The sequence below is a fragment of the Hypanus sabinus genome, chromosome 20, assembly GCF_030144855.1.
Source record: "Hypanus sabinus isolate sHypSab1 chromosome 20, sHypSab1.hap1, whole genome shotgun sequence".
In the NCBI taxonomy this organism is placed as follows: Eukaryota; Metazoa; Chordata; class Chondrichthyes; order Myliobatiformes; family Dasyatidae; genus Hypanus; species Hypanus sabinus.
In genome coordinates this window covers 28,920,764-28,940,744 of record NC_082725.1, presented here as the reverse complement: position 1 = coordinate 28,940,744, position 19,981 = coordinate 28,920,764, and the positions used below count along the sequence as shown (strand labels likewise).

Here is a 19,981-nt window from a genome sequence, read left to right as displayed (position 1 = left end):
AGTGACCCTGAGTTCGAGACCACCTCATGAAGGGATATATCCTCTATTTATCAAACTTGACTGGGACACAGAGAACCTGATAGATTTGATAGCCATCTACATATAAAAAACTCCTTCCCCTTTCTCTGTGAATGGCTCAGAAACTGTGTAGGCATTTTATTGTTTTTTTATAAAAAATTTTATTGAATTTTCAAATAGGTTACAGAAGGAAAAGAAAATTATTTTAAAAAATTATCAACCCTTCCCCCCTCCCCCCTAACATATCCCCGTAGAAAGAGAACAAAAAAGAGAGAAGAAAAAAGAAAGAAAGAAAGAAAGAAAGAATGCCTGGATATCGGAAGATCCCCAGATGCTCCATGGAGTTCATAATAGCTTTATTATATATATTTATTTCTTTCCCCAGATAACCAATAATTTTATCTTCGGAGCACCTATATGTTTAATCCTATCTTTTGTAAATAAGGGAGCCAAATTTTCAGAAATATTTCATATTTATCTCCTAAATTTTAAGTAATTTTTTCAAGTGGAATGCAGCTAAAAATTTCATTCTTCCAACGATCTATACTTAAGTATGAATCCGATTTCCAAGTAACTGCAATAGCCTTTTTGGCTACTGCCAATACAATTTTTATGAATTCTTTCTGATATTTATTCAGTTTGGATTTCGGTTTTATCCCTTCAATATCACCTAGTAAAAATAATGTTAGATTATGTGGAAGTTGTGTTCCAATAATTTGTTCCAATAAGATTCTTAAATTTGTCCAAAAAGGTTGAATTTTAAAACAAGACCAAGTAGAGTGTAAAAAAGTACCAATTTCTTGATTACATTGGAAACATTGATCAGATAAATTTGGGTTTAATTTATTTATTTTTTGTGGTGTAATATATAATTGATGTAGAAAATTATATTGCACTAATCTTAACCGGACATTTGTTGTATTTGTCATACTGTCAAGACATAGTCTTGACCAACTTGTTTCTTCAATTTTAATATTCAAATCAGTTTCCCATTTTTGTCTTGACTTATGAATTCCTTGTTTAATTGCCTGTCTTTGAATCAAACTATACATACAAGAAATAATTTTTAAAATTTTTCTTTTTTGAATTAAAATTTCTATTTCATTAGGTTTCAGCAATAACATTGTTTGACCCAATTTATCTCTTAAATAAGCCCTTAATTGGAAATAACAAAGAAGAGTGTTGTTTGATATTTTGTATTTATTCTTTAATTGATCAAATGACATTAATACACCTCCTTCAAAACAATCTCCTATATATCTAATCCCTTTTTGAAATCAATTGTATAAAAGTTGGTTATCCATTGTAAAAGGAATAAGTTTATTTTGAATTAAAGGTCTCTTTGCTAATAAAGATTTCTTTATCTCATTATCAACATTTATCTTATCCCATAAATCAGTCAAATGTTTTAATATAGGAGATTCTTTCTTTACCCGTATCCATTTAGATTCCCACTGATATATAAAATCTTCTGGTATATTTTCTCCTATTTTATCTAACCCTATTCTAATCCATGCTGGTTTATCTTCATCAAAAAAAAAGCTGCAATAAATCTAAGTTGATTTGCTTGATAATAGTTCTTAAAGTTTGGAAGTTGTAACCCTCCTAGTTCAAATTTCCATGTTAAGGCATTTTATTGTTGTCCCACCTCCACACTCAGTACTATTGAAACCTTGTAAACATTGGCTGAAATGCTAATTTAAGTAACTTTTAAAGAAGAATTCTGCTGCAGGGAATGCAAGCAGGCCTCAGGAATCTGGGAGCCATCACTATACAATTTATTCTATAGAACAGCATAATGCTTCAAATCCATTTGAGTTACATAAAAAAGTTTTAAATGCATAGTATTGAGAACTCTGTTATTGAGGTGTTTAGTTAAAGAAGATTCAGAGTGTGTGTGTATTTCTTTACACAGCAAGTTGTTGACACATAGACCAAACTACCTAGTTGAATAGCTGAGAGTAATACCTTAGAAACTTTTAAATCTACACTCAATAGTTATTGCAACAGACTATTTGAACAGGAATTTGACAGGCTTTGTTCGGCCAAGTGGCCTGTTCTTGTCAAAAAATGCTCAAATGTTCTAACGTTACAAGAGTGGTGTACTGAAAACACATGTCAAATCTTGAAGTGGATGGACTACAGCAGCAGAAGACTAGAAACATTCTGTCAGTAGCTACTTTATTAAGCACAGCAAGTACTTAATAAAGTGGCCTCTGAGAATACACTTGTTTATTTCAAAAATCATACTTTAAAAATTGTTCTCTTTGATTTCAACTGATTGAAATTACTTTTGTTTTAATGTCCTGATAAAAACCTGTTGTCAAATATCAGTCTCATATTAATTTGACATTGACATTTTTTGCAAGGAAATTATTTAATTTCTAGATAAGAGAGTTTAGAATTCAGGTGGTAACATACCAATTGCCCTTTAGAAGTTCTGCTTGCTATATAGTTCTGTAGTGCAGTTAATTCAGCTGAAAAATGGATATGGCTGTTGCAGTCTGCCTATGTGATAACATCCATTTAGTGCAGTCAATCAATTTTTACTCTATGGCCTAGAACAGTGAAAGGGTCAGTTTTGCTCTTTGCTTTAATGAAGTTTAGCAGAGATATGGGTGTCTGTAGAATACATTCTATGAACTTTACATTGTGCTAATATTCTGGTACTTTCAGTGGTGAATATGGTTATTTTCAGATCAATATGTCTATTTTTGAATGTCCTAGAGGTTCTGAAACATTTTCTTTCCATCCATCAACCAACAGCTGCAGTCACAGTATCCACTCTTTTTGTCTAGGCATTTTTCTTAAAGTTGTCTCTCTGAATCAGAATCAAATTTAATATCACAGGCATATGTCATAAAATAGGCTGTTGTTTTGAGTATATACACACATATATGTGAAGCTTTACATCAAATTTGGTACCTTACAATGCTTTTGCAATTATATGTAAGGCTCTCAGTACCAGTAAAAATGGTGTTGACTGTTCAGGCTAACAAAATGGCTTCTCTGTATTTTATAATGAAATGGCTTCTCTGTAATGCTGTAATGGGACTCTGTGTCTCGTATGTTTGAGTTATGGTTCTGATAAGGGGAAGAATAGCCAATGGAGGGAGAATTGTTATGCTATCTTGTCTGTGTAAGCTGAGCGCGAGTTCGCGGTCTTTATCAGGAGGAGAGCTAGGAGGACAGACGTGTGTGGAGCAGGCAGTGGTTCCAGAGCGATTGATACTGGACATTGGAGGTTCGGATGGTGGCCGAAGGCTCGGAAGGTCGTTGTGGAAGGAACCAGAGGTGTGAGCTCCAACGTATTAAAATATGTGCACAAACTGATAAACTGATTATTACTTTGGCGCCTTTAGGTTAACTGTTTCTACTAACCCATCACTAAGAAATCACTATAAAGTTGCAATTACTTACTGGCCTTTGGGTATTGTCTGGTATTTGTATTGTGAGCGTGTACTGGGGGGGGCATTACACCGTATTTACACCAACGTATTGCACTACTGACGGGGCGACGGCGGTTCACCCTAGGCGAATGGGGGTCAACTGGGGGCATGGAGGCTACATATGCATTTCACAAAGTCCACAACTTTACAAAGGTCCCCCCCCCCACAGCCCAGCCACTACCACATAATGCCATGTCAAAGATGATGAGATATAGGAGCAGAAGTTGGGCATTCGGCCCATTGAGTCTGGTCCATCGTTCAATCATGGCTGACTTTTTTTATCAACCCTATTCCCCTGCTTTCTACCCTCAACTCTTTCCACGTCCACTTTATCCAGTTCTTTCAGTATTTGGTAGATTTCAATGCGACCTCTGCAATGTTGACATTAAAGTTAACAGTTTGTAAATATATCTGACACTTACAAAGACATTTAAAACACTTCTAAAATAATAAAAAATAATATATTTAAAAAAGTAATGATGAGTCCTGTTGAAGGGTCTCTTCAACAGAAGGCCAGGGATGTCGGACTTCAGACTCAGGCCAACATGAATACAGAGGTGTGTGGGGAGCACAAAAAACAACATTTTGTGGCTAGCCATGTTCATCAAAATGATGCCCATCATCTCTGAGATCCCCCTGTGCTTCTCCTATTTCCTTTTCTACGTAGCCCAAAAGAAAATGAATTCATTCCTAAGGAAAGAGAATTGCACAGACAATAATGCAAATTGTTGGTTTCATTTCTCTTGTGAAATACAATGAAAGTTCAAGGTTCACAGTAAATTTATTATCAAGATCACCATATACAACCCTGAGATGCATTTTCTTGTGGGCATAGTCATTCAATCCATAATAGAGTAACAACCATAATGGGATCAATGAAAGACTGCACTAACTTGGGTGTACAACCAGTGTGCAAAAGAGAACAAACTGCAAATACAAAAGAAATAGCAATAATAAATATAAAAACAAGCAATTAATATCAAGAACATGAGATGAAATGTCATTGAAAAAGTGATCCCACAGGTTGTGGGAACATTTCCATGATGGAGCAAATGAAGTTATTTCCTTTGCTTCAAGAGCCTGATGGCTGAGGGTTAATAACTATTCCTGAACCCAATGGCTTGAGTTTTGAGTCATCTTTGCTTTCTTCTTCATGGCAGCAGTGAGAAAAGAGCATGAACTGAGTGGTGGGGGGTCCCTGATGCTGCTTTCCTGCAACAATGGTGTAGATTTGCTCAGTGGTGGGGAGTGCTTTGCCCATGATGGACTGGGCCATTTTCTGTATTACTCCTAGGCTTTCTGTTCAAGGGTATTGGTTTTTCTACACCAGAATGTGATGCAGCCAGTCTATATACTCACCACTACACATCTATAGAAGTTTGTCTAACTTTCAGATGTCATGCCAAATATTTGCAAACTTTAAAGAAAAGAGAGACACTGCTATGCTTTTTTTTGCAACTGCACTTATGGCTGGATCCAGGACAGACCCTCTGAGATGAGAGATGAGAAGATCCTCAGCAACCAAGGAATTTAAAGTTGCTGACCATCTCCGCTCTGATCCTCTGATGAGGACTGGCTCATGGACCTCTGGTTTCCTCCTCTTTAAGTCAAAAAACAACTCCTTGGTCTTGCTGACATTGGGTAAGAAGTTGATGTGGCACCACTCAGCCAGATTTTCAATCTCCTTCCAATATACTAATTCATCACCACCTTTAATTCAGCCTATGACAGTGATGCCATCAGTAAACTTGAATATGGCATTGGAGCTGTGCTTAGCCACACTGTCATTACTGTAAAGTGAGTAGAGCACTCAGTCTCGTGGTGCGTCTGTGATGATAGAGATTGTGGAGGAGATGCTGTTGCCTATCCGAACTGACTGGGGTCTGCGAGTGAGGAAATCGAGGATCCAATTGAAAAAGGTGGTATTGAGGCAAAGCTTTGAAGCTTATTTATTAGTTCTGAGGAGATGATGGTATTGAATGCTGAACACACATTTGAAGTAATCATACTTTGTTTGCAGTTACCTGCATTGGCTGGAGTCCAATTGCCTAGAGTATCTTACTTAAAGCACAATTGGGTTTATTATAGAGCTTGCAGTAGAATGCACTGTTGTGTCATACAGAAGGAATGGGTTGTGACTGGTACAGGAGCACAGCAGTATCACTACACTGAGTAAGTGATTACTTGTTCGAAATGAGCTCAGAATACTACCATTTGAAATGTTATTGGTTATTTGCTTATTGTTACGCACACTTATTGTTATTTTATCTTTATTAAAACTTTCCTTTTGTCTTACTGGATATTGAAAACCAACTCAGCTAAGAATTGGTTGCAAGAAAGAACTACAATATTTTGAAATTCCAGGCCCTTACCTCTTACTGTATGTCAAGCAAGGACGTGCGTGAGCTTACACAAGTGTTCGCTGGTCCTTCCATATTATAATGGACTGCAGTGACATATAAAAGAGGCCTAGCATAACAACACACACAAAATGGTGGAGAAATGCAGCATGTCAGGCTACATCTATCGAGGGGAATAAACAGGCAATGTTTTGGGCTGAGAAATAGGCAGCGAGGTCTGAATGATGACTGGGCTGCAAACATCAAGATGCTGAAGATCTGCCTCCTGCCAAGTTTTGATGGAAAGCTAAGCTGGAGAAAGAACTTGATCATACACACAAAATGCTGAAGGAACTGAACAAGTCAAGCAGTATCTATGGAGGGAATAAACAGTCAATGTTTTGGGCTGAGACCCTTCATCAGAACTACATCTCCTGTCAAAGTTGCCATTAAAGTTCACTGTTTTCCTTAAAAATAACCCAATGTTCAAATATTCTAAACTATTAAAACTGAAGCAAATATTTTTAATAATTAAAATAATTTTTCAGTAATTATTACAATGAAGTTTTTAAAATTATGTTCTTCCTTCACTCCTAGTCTACATGACCTGAACACGATTGGTATTTTGCCTTCTATGATTGATTGGAATTTGGAATATTGGAAATCTGATGAGGAAGTGGGGGCAGGTGCACTTATAGTACTTGAATCGTCAGTGCATTAAAAGCTACTGACCAAGTACGGGTAAATGGGGTTAGTATAGATAAGTACAAACAGGGCCAAGAGCAGAGGTCCAAAGGGTTTGTTTCTGTGTGGTACAACCTCATGACTCTCACGGTTCTATGTCTGGTCAGGCTGTGGCAAGGTGTGAGAGTCAATTCCCCAGCATACTGCTGGTGCTGTTCCAGCAAGACTGAGGCTACACACTACAGTGATTAATGTTGGATTTGATTTATTTTGTATGACTGTATACAGGTAGTCTCATTCACTTCGATCAGCACATTTCATTCCAGTGTATGTAAGGTCTTAGGAGACAACGGTGTCATGGGAAAGAACAGCAGTGGAGAAGAACATTATTGTGGTGCTGTGTGGTACACGGCATTATCCAATAAAAGCTTCAAATTCTTGCAGGGATCCATGTTTATGGCTGAGTTCTTCTTAAGTATTTCTTCATGGAATGAGAAAGTTGCCTTCATCCATCCTTAATTCCGTTCTCAATAGAGCGGCTTGCTGGGCCATTTCAGAGTGTTATTTTAGAGAGCTGCGAAGAGTCAATGTCATTGCGGTGAAGTGATGTACAGGTCAAACCAGGTAATTATGGCAGTTCTTATGGAAGTTTGGCATGTAAAGCAATAGGGTATTTTTACAGCCACCATCACAAATGTGATGTACCACAGATTTGCTTAAAAGATGCAAATGGATTCACTCTCTGGATTTATGGCCAATAATTTAACTGCTAAATTTCCTCAGATATCGTTGATTAAGGTTCACAATTCCGTATGACATTCTTCAGCTTGGAAGCTAGGATCAGCCATGGCAACTTGCTGACAAGTGCAATGTGCAGAACAGAATAAATAATTTACACTTGAAAGCACATCATCTAACAACAGATCCCCAGTTTAACCTGCCACAGATGCTGGAGTTAGCAATGCTTTGTCCCTTAGGGTGCCTGTTTTACCTGTGTCTTGTTGTTTAATGTTATTTATATTCTCAATGAATGACAAGGTGATGGATGATTTAAACAACCACCTGCCAATGTTCAAGCTCTCTGTGCAAAAATCTAGTAGATTATATTGTCCTGGTAATTGTTGGACCTGCTCTAAAAGGTCATCGCTTTAAAGATTTTAATTAAGCCCTTCTCTCATACAAAATCCTTACAACATTTCAGAACATTTCTCACGACCGGTACCAGCTAGAAGAATGGGGAAATCGTCCCCTGGAAGTTAATCTTCGTGTCACATGCCATTCTAACTTGGAAATAGATCACCATTCTTTCCTTCTTGCTCAGATCAAAATCCGGGGACTTATTCCCTAAAATCATTGTGGTTATACCCATACCACAAGGACTGCCACTGTCACAAAATGCAGCCTACCACCACCTTCTCAAAGGCAACTAAGATGAGCAATTAAATACTAAGCTAACTCTGAGAACCCCACTTCCCTTGAAGGAAACCACACCAACAGAACAAATGTTCTTCAACCTCATCTACACTAAGTAAATATTAAAACTTGATGTTGGTAGGGTTGCTCGCAGAGCCTAGAGGTTAGGTCACAAATGTTTGATCACCAGTCAAGGTGCTGGTGATTTCACTGCTTACTTCACTTTTTTTACACCTGTCTTTCATCTTAAATGCACTTCTAGAACTGTTAGAGCTTGCGATTTACAGTTTGGGCAGCCACTGAGAGATCCAGTACTTTGCTGTCTCCAAGAAGATTCCAGTAAGAGAGTGTGAGCTCAAACACCCACAGGGCAAAGAAACTTGGAGACGGGGCTCAACTGATGTTTCTCCGGTTAATCACCTATTGAAGCTTTGAGGAAGATTGAAACATGGAGGCAAATGTAGAAGGTGAGCAAGGGTTCAGTGCTAACAGCCTGCATTTTGATCACTGCTGGAATCCCTCTGCTGCTGGAGAAGGAGTCCATGTGGTGGCCTTTTGCTGTGTGGCAGCTCACTGTGCCCGAAGGGTCGGCCTCTGCATTCGAGTGGTGACTCTCTCTTTCGGTGATGCCGATGAAATTAGTTTTTGGTGTTTTTGATTTACTTTTTAGCTGGTTCAGCAAAAAACTGTGGGAGAAGGACCTGTTCCAATGCTGTACTGTTCAATGTTCTACGTATCTTCATTCCTTCACTGTGCAGGAACTCCTTGGGGTATACATACAACTCAAGAACTGCAGCAATCAAGAAGGTGAGGTGTTTCTTTGTTCATAATTTTGTTAAGGTTCGCAGTGAACTAATGACTTCAATGCCATTTCAAAACGTGATATGTTTGTGAAGGGCCTTTGTAAACACTCAAGTAACAAACAACCCACTGGAAGATGGGTCTATTCCACATAAAATGCTGAAGGACTTCAGCAGACCAGGTAGCATCCATGGAAAAAAGTGCAGTCGACATCTCAGGCCAAAACCCTTCGGCAGGACTGGAGAAAAAAAGCTGAGGAGTAGATTTAAAATGTGGAGGAAGGGGAGAAAGAAACACCAGATGATAGGTGAAACCTGGAGGGGGAAGGTTGAAGTAAGGACCTGGAAATTCGATTGGTGAGAAAGACAGAAGACTGCAGAAGAAAGAAAAAAAAAGGGGGAGATGCACTAGAAGGAGGCAATGGATGGGCAAGTAGATGAGGTGAGAGAGGGAAAAGTGGATGGGAAATGGTGAGGGGGTGATGGGAGCATTACCGAAAGTTTGAGAAATCGATGTTCAAGCCATCAGGTTGGAGATTACCCAAATAGGATATAAGGTGTTGTTCCTCTAACCTAACAACTGTGGAGGAGGCTATGGATGGACGTATTGGAATGGGAATGGGAAGTGGAATTAAAATGGGTGGCCACTGAGAGATCCCACTTGTTCTAGCGGAAGGAGTGTAGATGTTTGGTGAAGCAGCCTCCCAATTTATGTTGGGTCTCACTGACATACAGGACATCACACCGGGAGCACTGAACACAGTAAATGACCCCAACAGACTCACAAGTGGTGTTGCCTCACCTGGAAGGACTGTTTGGGGCCCTGAATGGTAGTGAGGGAGTAGGTGCAGGGGTAAGTGTGCCACTTCTTCCACTTGTGCAAGGAGGTAGATCAGTGAGAAGGGACGAATGGACAAGAGAGTCACATAGAAAGCGATCTCTGTGGAAAGCATAAAGTGAGAGGGAGGGAAAGATGTGCTGGGTGGTGGGATCCTGTTGGAGGTGGCGGACATTTCAGAGAATTACGTGCTAGAATTATGTTTTTTATTTTCTCCAGTCCTGCTGAACCATTAGGCCCAAAACATCGACTGTACTTTTTTCCAAAGATGCGGCCTGTCCTGCTGAGTTCCTTCAGCAGATTGTTTTTGGATACAGTTTCCAACATCTTCAGTCTCATGTGTCAATAAAAATGTTAATTTTTTTATATATGATCCTCTCACTGGGTCTCGTACTCCAAATTAGCTCATTAGCTAACTCTGCTAACAGCCACGTGACTCAATAGTGGGAAGGCCACCTTTCTTAGCAACATACATCTAGGATCTGTATGATTTGAGGTTAAACCAAGCAGGAACATTGGAATTAATGAAACTTTGATATGTGCAACTGTTCTGTAAATACTACCCATACATAGTAATAAGTAGCCCAGAAATGACAGATTACACATCAGCCTAACGTTATAAAAAAAGTATATTAACCAATTTTCAACTTTATCAAACAGTTAACAGAGAAAGAAAAATAAAAGTAAAAGGGCCCATTACAGTTAAACCAGTCTAGATGTGCACATAAACATTGGAGCTCATCTCTGTAGTAGGTGGGAGTATTGCTTAATTCACTGTGCTGAACTCCCATCACCAACCACAGGCAGAACTTCCCTTCTTGGAAAAGACCATCTCATGAAGCACTCCTTCTAAAAGGATGTTCCCTTTAGATGGGATGCTCCAGGCATCTTCTCTCCATACCTACTGCTAAAAAGCCCCAAACCAGATGACTGTCCTTCAGAAATCCCTTCCCACCCTGCTCTCTAGAACCTTCTCACTCATCCCACAATCCTGATCGGCTGACACAACATTCCTAAGTTGGGCGACATTAATCCTTAACTTTAGTCAAAACCAAAACCTCTTACCAGCAGGTCACACCACATTTACAGAAACTGCTATAATAAAATACCTCAGAGCGTAGCAGTAGAAACCTTAACCATGGCACTACAATTAATTTTCTGTAAAATGCAAAACAACAAAGCTACCAATCCTCTGAATTACAGATCATTAACATATCACACATTATAATTCCAAAAGTCTAGTGTGAAATTATTGTTGAGGACCTACATAAGGGCTAAAGCAGGCTTCAACTACTTCAGTGATTAGTACTCAACCAATTCAGATATTATTAAGTTATAATAAATCAGGTACATTCACCACGACTAACATATTTCTATCATTTTTTTTACTTTTAGTAGTTTAATAAACATTTATCAGCATTTGATGATGAATACAAAAAGGAAGAAAAAAATATACACTCAAAGGCCACTATATTTGAAATACCTGTACTCCCGCTCATTAATGCAAATATCTCATCAGCCATACATAAGACAGCAATTCAATACATAAAAGCATGCAGACATGGTCAAGAGGTTCAGTTGTTATTCAGCCTAAACATCAGAATGGGGAGGAAAAGTGACCTAAGTGACTTTGACCATGGAATGATTGTTGGTGATTTGAGTATTTCAGCAACAGCTGACCCCATGGGATTTTCACACATAATAGTCTCTTGGGTTTACAGAGAATGGTGCAAAAAAAAGCAAACAAAGGAAATCTAATGAATGGCAGTTCAGTGGGTGAAAATGCCTTGTTAACTAGTGAGTTCAGAGGAGATTGGCCAGACTGTTTTAAGTTGACAGTAAGGTGTCAGTAACTCAAATAACCACACATTACAACAGTGGTACACAGAAGAACATCTCTGAACCAACAACACACTGAAACTTGGATGGTCGCAACAGAAGATCACATTGGGTCCCACTCCCATACCTAATCAAGTGGCCGCTGGGTGTACATATTGAGAATATAGAAACAGAAAGTGTTTCCTTTTCAAGTTTTCTCCTTTCTTCTCTATTATTTTTTTTACCGAAGTAGCCCTCAGCCAAACAAATGCTGCTGTCTTTCACTGCAGCTTTCCAAAATCTGCATTATTTTATTTTCATAAACTCTTATAATGTTTGAGTCAATTACGTTTTTGTAAACAGAAGGCACCTTTTAAGCAGAACTTATATTGAAGGGGAGACCAACTTACAAAATAGTAACAATGAAATTGTTCAATAATCCAATTGTTGTGTAGGAAAATTATTATGAGAGAAGTGTGGTGGAAATGAATGATCACATAGACTGACAGTGAAATAAAGGAAGAGACGTGAGATCCTGAACAGGATCCTTGTCTTGGACACAAAATCAGAGGTTGTGGTGGAGGGATGTTATTCTGATTAGAGGTCTATGCGCACTATGTAAGGACCAGTGCTGAGACCTCTGTTGGTTATAATATACAACAGTGGCCCCCAACCTCCGGGGACCACTCTGATCACCTCTGATCTGGGCCGATATTTACGTGCCAGGCGACACCTACTTAATTAGCTTGTTTATTTTGGCTTTTTTTCTTAACAATGTGCTATCTGTGTTCCGGCTACCACTACACCCCTGCATACTTCGCATCCAGTATCATTCTGCGGGCCAGATGTTGGAGACCACTGATATATAAATGACTTTGACAAAAATGTAGGCAAGATCAATAAAAAGTTTACAGATGACATATTATAATGTTCTGTTCCTTCTGAAGTACTTTTGCAGTCATATAGATCTTTGGTTAGACTACATTTGAGTGTTGTATATAGTTCTAGTTGCAGTATTATTGGAAGGATGTGGAGCACTAGGAAAGAGAAAATCTTCACAAATATGTTGCCTGGTCTAGAGAATGCTATGGTAAGTAAAAGGTAAGTTTGACAGATTGGAATTGATTGCTTTGGAACATCAGAAGCTGAGGAGACAGAAGTATATAAAATTACGTGAGGCATAGATAAAATAGTCTTTTTTTCACCAGAGTGGATATGTCTTTAAGGTAATATATAAGGCAAGTTATTTTATAAAGTGAGTAATAGGTGCCTGGAATGGACTGCTGGGGGAAGTAGTGAAAGCAGGCATGATAGCAGCATTTAAGAGGCATTTAGATAGGAACATGGCCAGGCAGGGATATAGTCTATATGCGGATAGGTGGGTTTGGCTTGGACTAAGTGATGGGTGGCACAAACTTCACAGGCCAAATGGCCTATTCTTTACTGTGCCGTTCTGCATTCCATGTAAATAGCTGGAGTTTAGAGCATGAGAACTGTGATCATGAACTACACTTATGTTAATGTCTTGGATTACTTCTCTCTGTGTTGGGAAATAATAATGAAGTACATCATCAACAAGACAATAAGTACTTCAGAACAAATGTATTTGAAATGAAAAATACCCATTTGGTCCATAAAGTTCAAGCCAGTAATTAAAGGTTAGCCAGCCAGATTAGCCAAATAGTCTCACTATTTCTTCATTACAATATTATTAGCAGAAGCTTATGACTTTGTGTGGACCATTGCCAAATACAGGTTTACTAAAGGAGTTAAATGCAAATAGAACAAGAATAGTGAAAGAATGACATTGAAGCTATGATCCAGCACTCTAAGGCATTAACTTTTACAATGCCTTGTAGAATTTCAGAGAGAACATGAAAACAGTTGGAAGCCAGTGGCATTTTCAAAACCAGTACATTAAAGTCATTGCAATAAGTGCCTGCTTTTCAGAGTCAGAAATGATCCCTGTTCTTTTTTAAAATTCAAATATCATCTCTCATGATTTGCATCACATTTAAATTAAGGGACCCATTCTATCTGAAGAATAAAAAAGTACAGTATTGTTAAGGATGCCTGCAACCAAACTAATAATACCACTGCTCCATCCACCAAAAGCAGAACTTCTCAGCGGCAGAAATTTTAATTCTGATTCCAATTTCCATTCTCATTCTGATACGTCAATCCTTGGCCTACTCTTACACCCACAGGTTGGAAGAATAACACTTTATATTCCATCTGGGTAGCCTCCAGCCTGATGGCTTGAATATTGATTTCTCCTTCCAGCAACAAAAAAAATCACTCCCCTCCCCTCTTCTATTCCATACTCTGGCCTCCTACCACATCTCACCTGCCTATCACCTCCTTCTGGGTCCCCTCTTCCTTCCATTTCTCCTATGGTCCACTCTCCTCTCTTTTTAGATTCCTTCCTCTTCTATTCTTTGTATTTCCTACCCACATGCCTTCATATATCACCTTCTAGCTATCCTCTTTCTTCTTCCCCCAACCTTTTTATTCTGGCATCTTCTCCCTTTCCTTTCCAGTCCTGAAGAAGGGTCTCAACCCCAAAACATCAGCTGTGTATTCATCCCCCTGAATTTTGTGTATTTTGCTTAGGATTCTCAGCATCTGCAGACTTTCTCATGTTTATACTACAGTCTTTTGTAGAAGAAAACTCCTAAAATGTGTGTTTGTAACAATCACTTTCATCAATTTGGTATTTTTCCGATTTATTCAAAGTCTTGCTTTCAATTTATTTGATATTATAGAGTCCTTTAACTGGAACCTAGTGGCAGAAGTTCTATCTGCTTTGTTCTAGGATGTGAGGAACAAAAAGATGAGCCCAGCAGAAGAAAAGATTCTCGGTTCAGGTTTCCTTGAGTTCCCACCTCTCTCGCTGAAAAGGATCTGACCACATTGAAGTATACAAAAGTCACAGAAAGCAAACAGATCAAGTTGCATATCTTTTCCCATTTTAATGATGATACGATGTCAATAGAATTTCTGACTATAATTTCTATCTATCAGTGCACAACAGTCAGCTACAAATCATAGATACAAGATTACCTCACAGATGTGAAGTGAGAAAATTCTCAGTAGTGGGATAGTAATGGGAATTAGCACCAAGGAATTATTCCTACATAAATGCCAGTAGTTAAGATTTTTGCAATGCAATGTACTCTGCTTGTAAAGTTTGTCTGGAGAGTAGTCATTAGATTTCAATATCAGAAAGGGAGTATAATGCACAGCTACTAGTATAAGTTTTATATTATTTTTAAGTATATAAAGGGTAAAAGAGAGTTGAGGGTAAATATAAGACCAATAAAAAATGATGCTGGAGATACTATAATGAGAACTGCAGAGATGGCAGAGGAACTGAATGCATATTTTGCATCAGTCTTCACAGTGGAAGACATCTGCAGTATACCAGACATTCAAGAACATCAGGGAAGTGAAGTATGTGCAGTGAAAATTATGGCTGAGAAGGTGCTCAGGAAGCTTAATAGTCTGAGGGTGGATAAGTCTCCTGGGCCTGATTGAATGCACTCTCGGTTTCTGAAGGAAGGAGCTGGAGAGTTTGAAGAGGCATTAACAATGATCTTTCAAGAATCGATAGATTCTGGCATTGTACTGGATGACTGGAATATTGCAAACGTTACTCCACTATTTACTCCACTGGGATGCAGTAGAAAGGAAACTATTGACCTGTTAGCCTGACATTAGTGGTGGGAAGTTGTTAGAATCAATCATTAGGGATGACATTACGGAATAGCTGGACGCACATGACAAGATAGGCCAAAGCTAGCATGTTTTCCTGAAAGAAAATCCTGCCTGACTAACCTACTGCAATTTTTTGAGGAAATTGCAAGCAGGGTAGACAAAGGAGATGCAGTAAATGTGGTTAACTTGGATTTTCAGAAGGCCTTTGACAAGGTGCCATACGAGGCTGCTTAGCAAGGTCAGAGCCCATGGAATTACAAGGCAGTTACTAGTGTGGGTAGAGCTAATCAGCAGAAAACAGAGAGCGACTAAAGGGATCCTATTCTGGCTGGCTGCCGGTTACCAGTGGAGTTCTACTGGGGTTGGTGTTGGGACTGCTGCCTTTTGCGATGTATGTCAATGACTTGGACTATGGGATTAATGGATTTGTGGCTAAATTTGTCGATGATACAAAGATAGGTGGAGGGGCGGGTAGTGCTGAGGAAATAGAGAGCCTGCAGAGAGACTTAGATAGTTTAGGGGAATGGGCAAAGAAGTGGCAAATGAAATACAATGTTGGAAAGTGTATGGTCATGTACTTTGGTGGAATAAATAAACCTGCAGACTATTACTTAGATGGGGAGAGAATTCAAAATGTAGAGATGCAAAGGGACTTCAGATTCCTTGCACAGGATACCTTAAAGGTTAACCTCCAGGTTGGTGGTGAAGAAGGCAAATGCAATGTTGGCTTTCATTTCTAGAGGTATGGAATATAAGAACAGGGATATGATGTTGAGGCTCTATAAGGCACTCGTGAGACCACACTTGGAGTATTGCGTGCAGTTTTGGGCTCCTTATTTTAGAAAAGATATACTGCCTTTGGAGAGGGTTCAGAGAAGATTCATGAGAATTATTCCAGGAATGAAAGGGTTACCGTATGAGGAACGTCTGGCAGCTCTTGGGCTGTATTCCCTGAAGTTCGGGAGAATGGGGGGGGGGGGGGGATCTCATAGAGATGTTCCAAATGTTAAAAGGTCTGAACAGATTAGATATTTCCCATGGTAGGGGAAGTCTAGAACACGAGGGCATGAATTCAGGTTTGAAGAGCATCCATTTAGAACAGAGATGCGGAGAAATTACTTTAGTCAGAGGGTGGTGATGCATCATCAATAACTCACACTGAGACGTAAGGCGAGATATCGGCTTTTATTGACTGGAAGAAGGAACCAGGAGTGAGTGTCTATCATACAATGTCTTGGAGACTGAGGCCGAGCGTCAGGCCACAGATCTCCTTTATACAGGGGCCTGTGGGAGGAGCCACAGGAGCAGTCAGCAGGGGGCGTGTCCAGACAGGCACATAGTTCACCACAGGTGGTAAATCTGGAATTTCTTGCCACGAGTGGCTGTGCAGGCCAAGTCACTGGGTACATTTAAAGCAGAGATAGATAGGTTCTTGATTAGCCAGGGCATCAAAGGGTATGGGGAGAAGGCAGGGGAGTGAGGATAACTGGAAGAATTGGATCAGCCCATAATTGAATGGTGGAGCAGACTCAATGGGCCAAATGGCCTACTTCTGTTCCTACATCTTATGGTCTTACTATCAATCAGGGATCCTCCTAGTGAGCTGAATTTCATACCTCTGCTGAATTCTCAACCATTTGTAAGCGTGAAAAGGGAAACCCATGGGCTATCTGTCAGGATCATGGTATTCAAGGTCTACAAATGAAATTTTACAGTTCTTTAACCATAGGATTTATTATGGATGGGGTGTCTGTCTTATGGAGGATGTTTGTGTGAGACCCCTGCCGCTATTTCACACTATACTGTATATGCCATCCTATTCTGGAGCTCATGCATTATGAGCTTATGAGGAGACTGGTGCTTTCCACAAACATGATCCAGATGCTCACTGCAAGAGATTAGGAATGGAGTGGAATTCCTGCTTTATGGAGACGTGTTTGCCCGTATTTTTCTTCATTGTATTTGAAAGTGCATGAGACCTGAAAATAGCATATGTCAATAGAAACAAGAGGAGAGTGCACAGCATTCTGCATGTCACTTCTGTTCTTACCATAGACCAAGTGCAGCATCAGAAGTAATATGAAAATCAGTGTGAAGAAATTCATCTAAAAACTGGGAAGACATTGCACCGGGAAGTAATCTATTCACGGGGAGCTGTGATCGACCTCTGCTCTGCCACAGAGAACATGCAGCAGCTGTGAAAGGAGAGACCGAACAACTAGAAAAAAAAACCCAGCCACTAACCATAAAAAAAACCATAGAAAGCACATCTCCCCACCCCTTCTGCTTTCCACAGGGATTGCTCCCTATGCGACTCCCTTGTCCATTTGGCCCCCCCATCCCTTCCCACTGACCTCCCTCCTGGCACTTATCCTTGTAAGCAGAACAAGTGCTACACATGCCCTTACACTTCCTCCCTCACCACCATTCAGGGCCCCAGACAGTCCTTCCACGTGAGGCGACACTTCACCTGTGAGTCGGCTGGTGTGGTATACTGCGTCCGGTGCTCCCGGTGTGGCCTTTTATATACTGGTGAGACCCGACACAGACTGGGAGACCATTTCGCTGAACACCTATGCTCTGTCCACCACAGAAAGCAGGATCTCCCAGTGACCACACATTTTAATTCCACATTCCATTCCCATTCTGATATGTCTATCCATGGCCTCCTCTATTGTCAAAATGAATCCAAACTCAGGTTGGAGGAACAACACCTCCAACACCTCAGGTTGGAGCCTCCAACCTAATGGCATGAATATTGACTTCTCTAACTTCCATTAATGCCCCTCCTCCCCTTCTTACCTCGTCCCTGACATATTTAGTTTTTTTTCCCCTCTTTTTTTTCTCTCTCTGTCCATCACTCTGCCTGTTCTCCATCTCCCTCTGGTGCTCCCCTCCCCCTTTATTTCTCCCTAGACCTCCTATCCCATGATCCTTTCCCTTCTCCTGCTCTGATTCTCTTTTGCCAATCACCTTTCCTGCTCTCAGCTCCACCCCCTATCATTTTGCATTTCCCCCTCCCCCTCCTACTTTTAAATCTCTTACTATCTTTCCTTTCAGTTAGTCCTGATGAAGGATCTCGGCCCGAAACGTCGACAGCGCTTCTCCCTATAGATGCTGCCTGGTCTGCTGCATTCCACCAGCATTTTGTGTGCATTGCACTAACCATAGTCACCATTTACTCTTAGAAACATGGAAAATCTACAGCACAATACAGGCCCATCGGCCCACAAAGTTGTGCTGAACATGTTCTTACCTTAGAAATACCTAGGCTTACCCATAGCCCTCTATTTTCCTAAGCTCCATGTATCCATCCAGGAGTTTCTTAAAAGACCCTATTGTTTCCGCCTCCACCACCACCGCTGGCAGCCATTCCACACACTCACCACTTCTGCGTAAAAACCTAACCACTGACATCTCCTCTGTACCTGCTTCCAAGCACCTTAAAACTATGCCCTCTCGTGTTAGCCATTTCAGCCCTGGGGAAAAGCCTCTCACTATCCACGTGATCAATGTCCCTCATTATCTTGTACACCTCTATCACGACACCTCTCATCCTTTGTTGCTCCAAGGAGAAAAGGCCGAGTTCACTCAACCTATTCTCATAAAGCATGCTCCCCAAACCAGGCAACATCCTTGTAAATCTCCTCTGCACCCTTTCTATGGTTTCCATGTCCTTCCTGTAGTGAGGTGACCAGTACTGAGCACAGTACTCCAAGTGGGGTCTGACCAGGGTTCCATAGAGCTGCCACATTAGCTCTCGGCTCTTAAACTCAGTCCCACGATTGATGAAAGCTAATATACCATATGCCTTCTTAACCACAGAGTCAACCTCCATAGCTTACACTTCACCATAATATGTAGATCCCGGATCAGTCCCGACCAGCATCTGAGCACCAACTGATAGACAACCTCGTGGTTCACAGTGGGGGTCCATGGCATAAAAAGTTTGGGAACCCATGCCTTAGGAGTACATGATATCTGACTTGAGTAATCACACTACTGCAGCACAAACCACCTCAGATTTGAATTATATTGGAGAATACACACTATTAATACATTTTCTGCAAGATAACATAAGGAGATTAATCTGCAAATAATAATCAACTTGATTCATTCAAAATCTGTTAAAGAATGTACAAATGATTTAAGCAGAGCTTACCAACTTCAGACATTTCAGGGACAGAGGCAGAGTAAGGACCCTCCAAGAAAGCTGGTGCATTATCATTTATATCCTGCACCTTGATGATAAACTCGCTCTCAGGTTCAAGAGGCTTGTTCGTTTTCCTGTCCAGAGCTTGAGCGTGCAGAATATAATGTATCTTCTGTTCACGGTCCAGACTTTTGGTTGCATGAATGTCCCCTGTGCTGTCATCAATAACAAATATAGAGCCAGCACCTTCCCCTGAAAGGATGTATTTGACCGATCCATCACCTTTGTCTGCATTTGAGTGAAGCTGCAAAAGAAATGACAGAAACAGAAGTAGACATGTAAGCACATATGTGTTTTAATCACATCCAGCCATCTCATCTCACCGAGCTTATTTTTTATTCTTCTTCAAGTATTCCCCAAATACTTCCTGTAATAGGATTTCAAGGACATTATTCTTATCTCACCTACATGCCCATTCTTCATGTGCAACTAAACCGAGATCATAATCTTTTATGAGGACGCTCCAGATTAACCCAATCTTGTTAGCCAAAATATATATTCTTTTGTGTATAAGGGAACATTTATTGGGAATGGAAAGGCTATTTAATTTTCATCCCCTATCTCAGGTCACCTTTAGCACTGTCATGCCAGCACAAAGCCAAACAAGCAACAATTTATCTTTTATATCATTATACTACACATTCTAATACTTTATCTACTGGACACTGGGAAGCTTGTAATTAAATCTTGAA

At 40.0% G+C, this 19,981-nt stretch overlaps 1 protein-coding gene across 1 annotated transcript in view; it reads right to left on the bottom strand.

The window, feature by feature from the left end:
* The window catches only part of LOC132378672 (cadherin-18), a 662,384-nt gene that overhangs the window by 144,145 nt on the left and 498,258 nt on the right, over positions 1 to 19,981 (bottom strand). Inside the window, exon 4 of the mRNA XM_059945774.1 lies at positions 19,239 to 19,533. Within this exon, the coding sequence (XP_059801757.1) occupies positions 19,239 to 19,533 (295 nt within the window). The remainder of the gene's footprint in view (positions 1 to 19,238; positions 19,534 to 19,981) is intronic.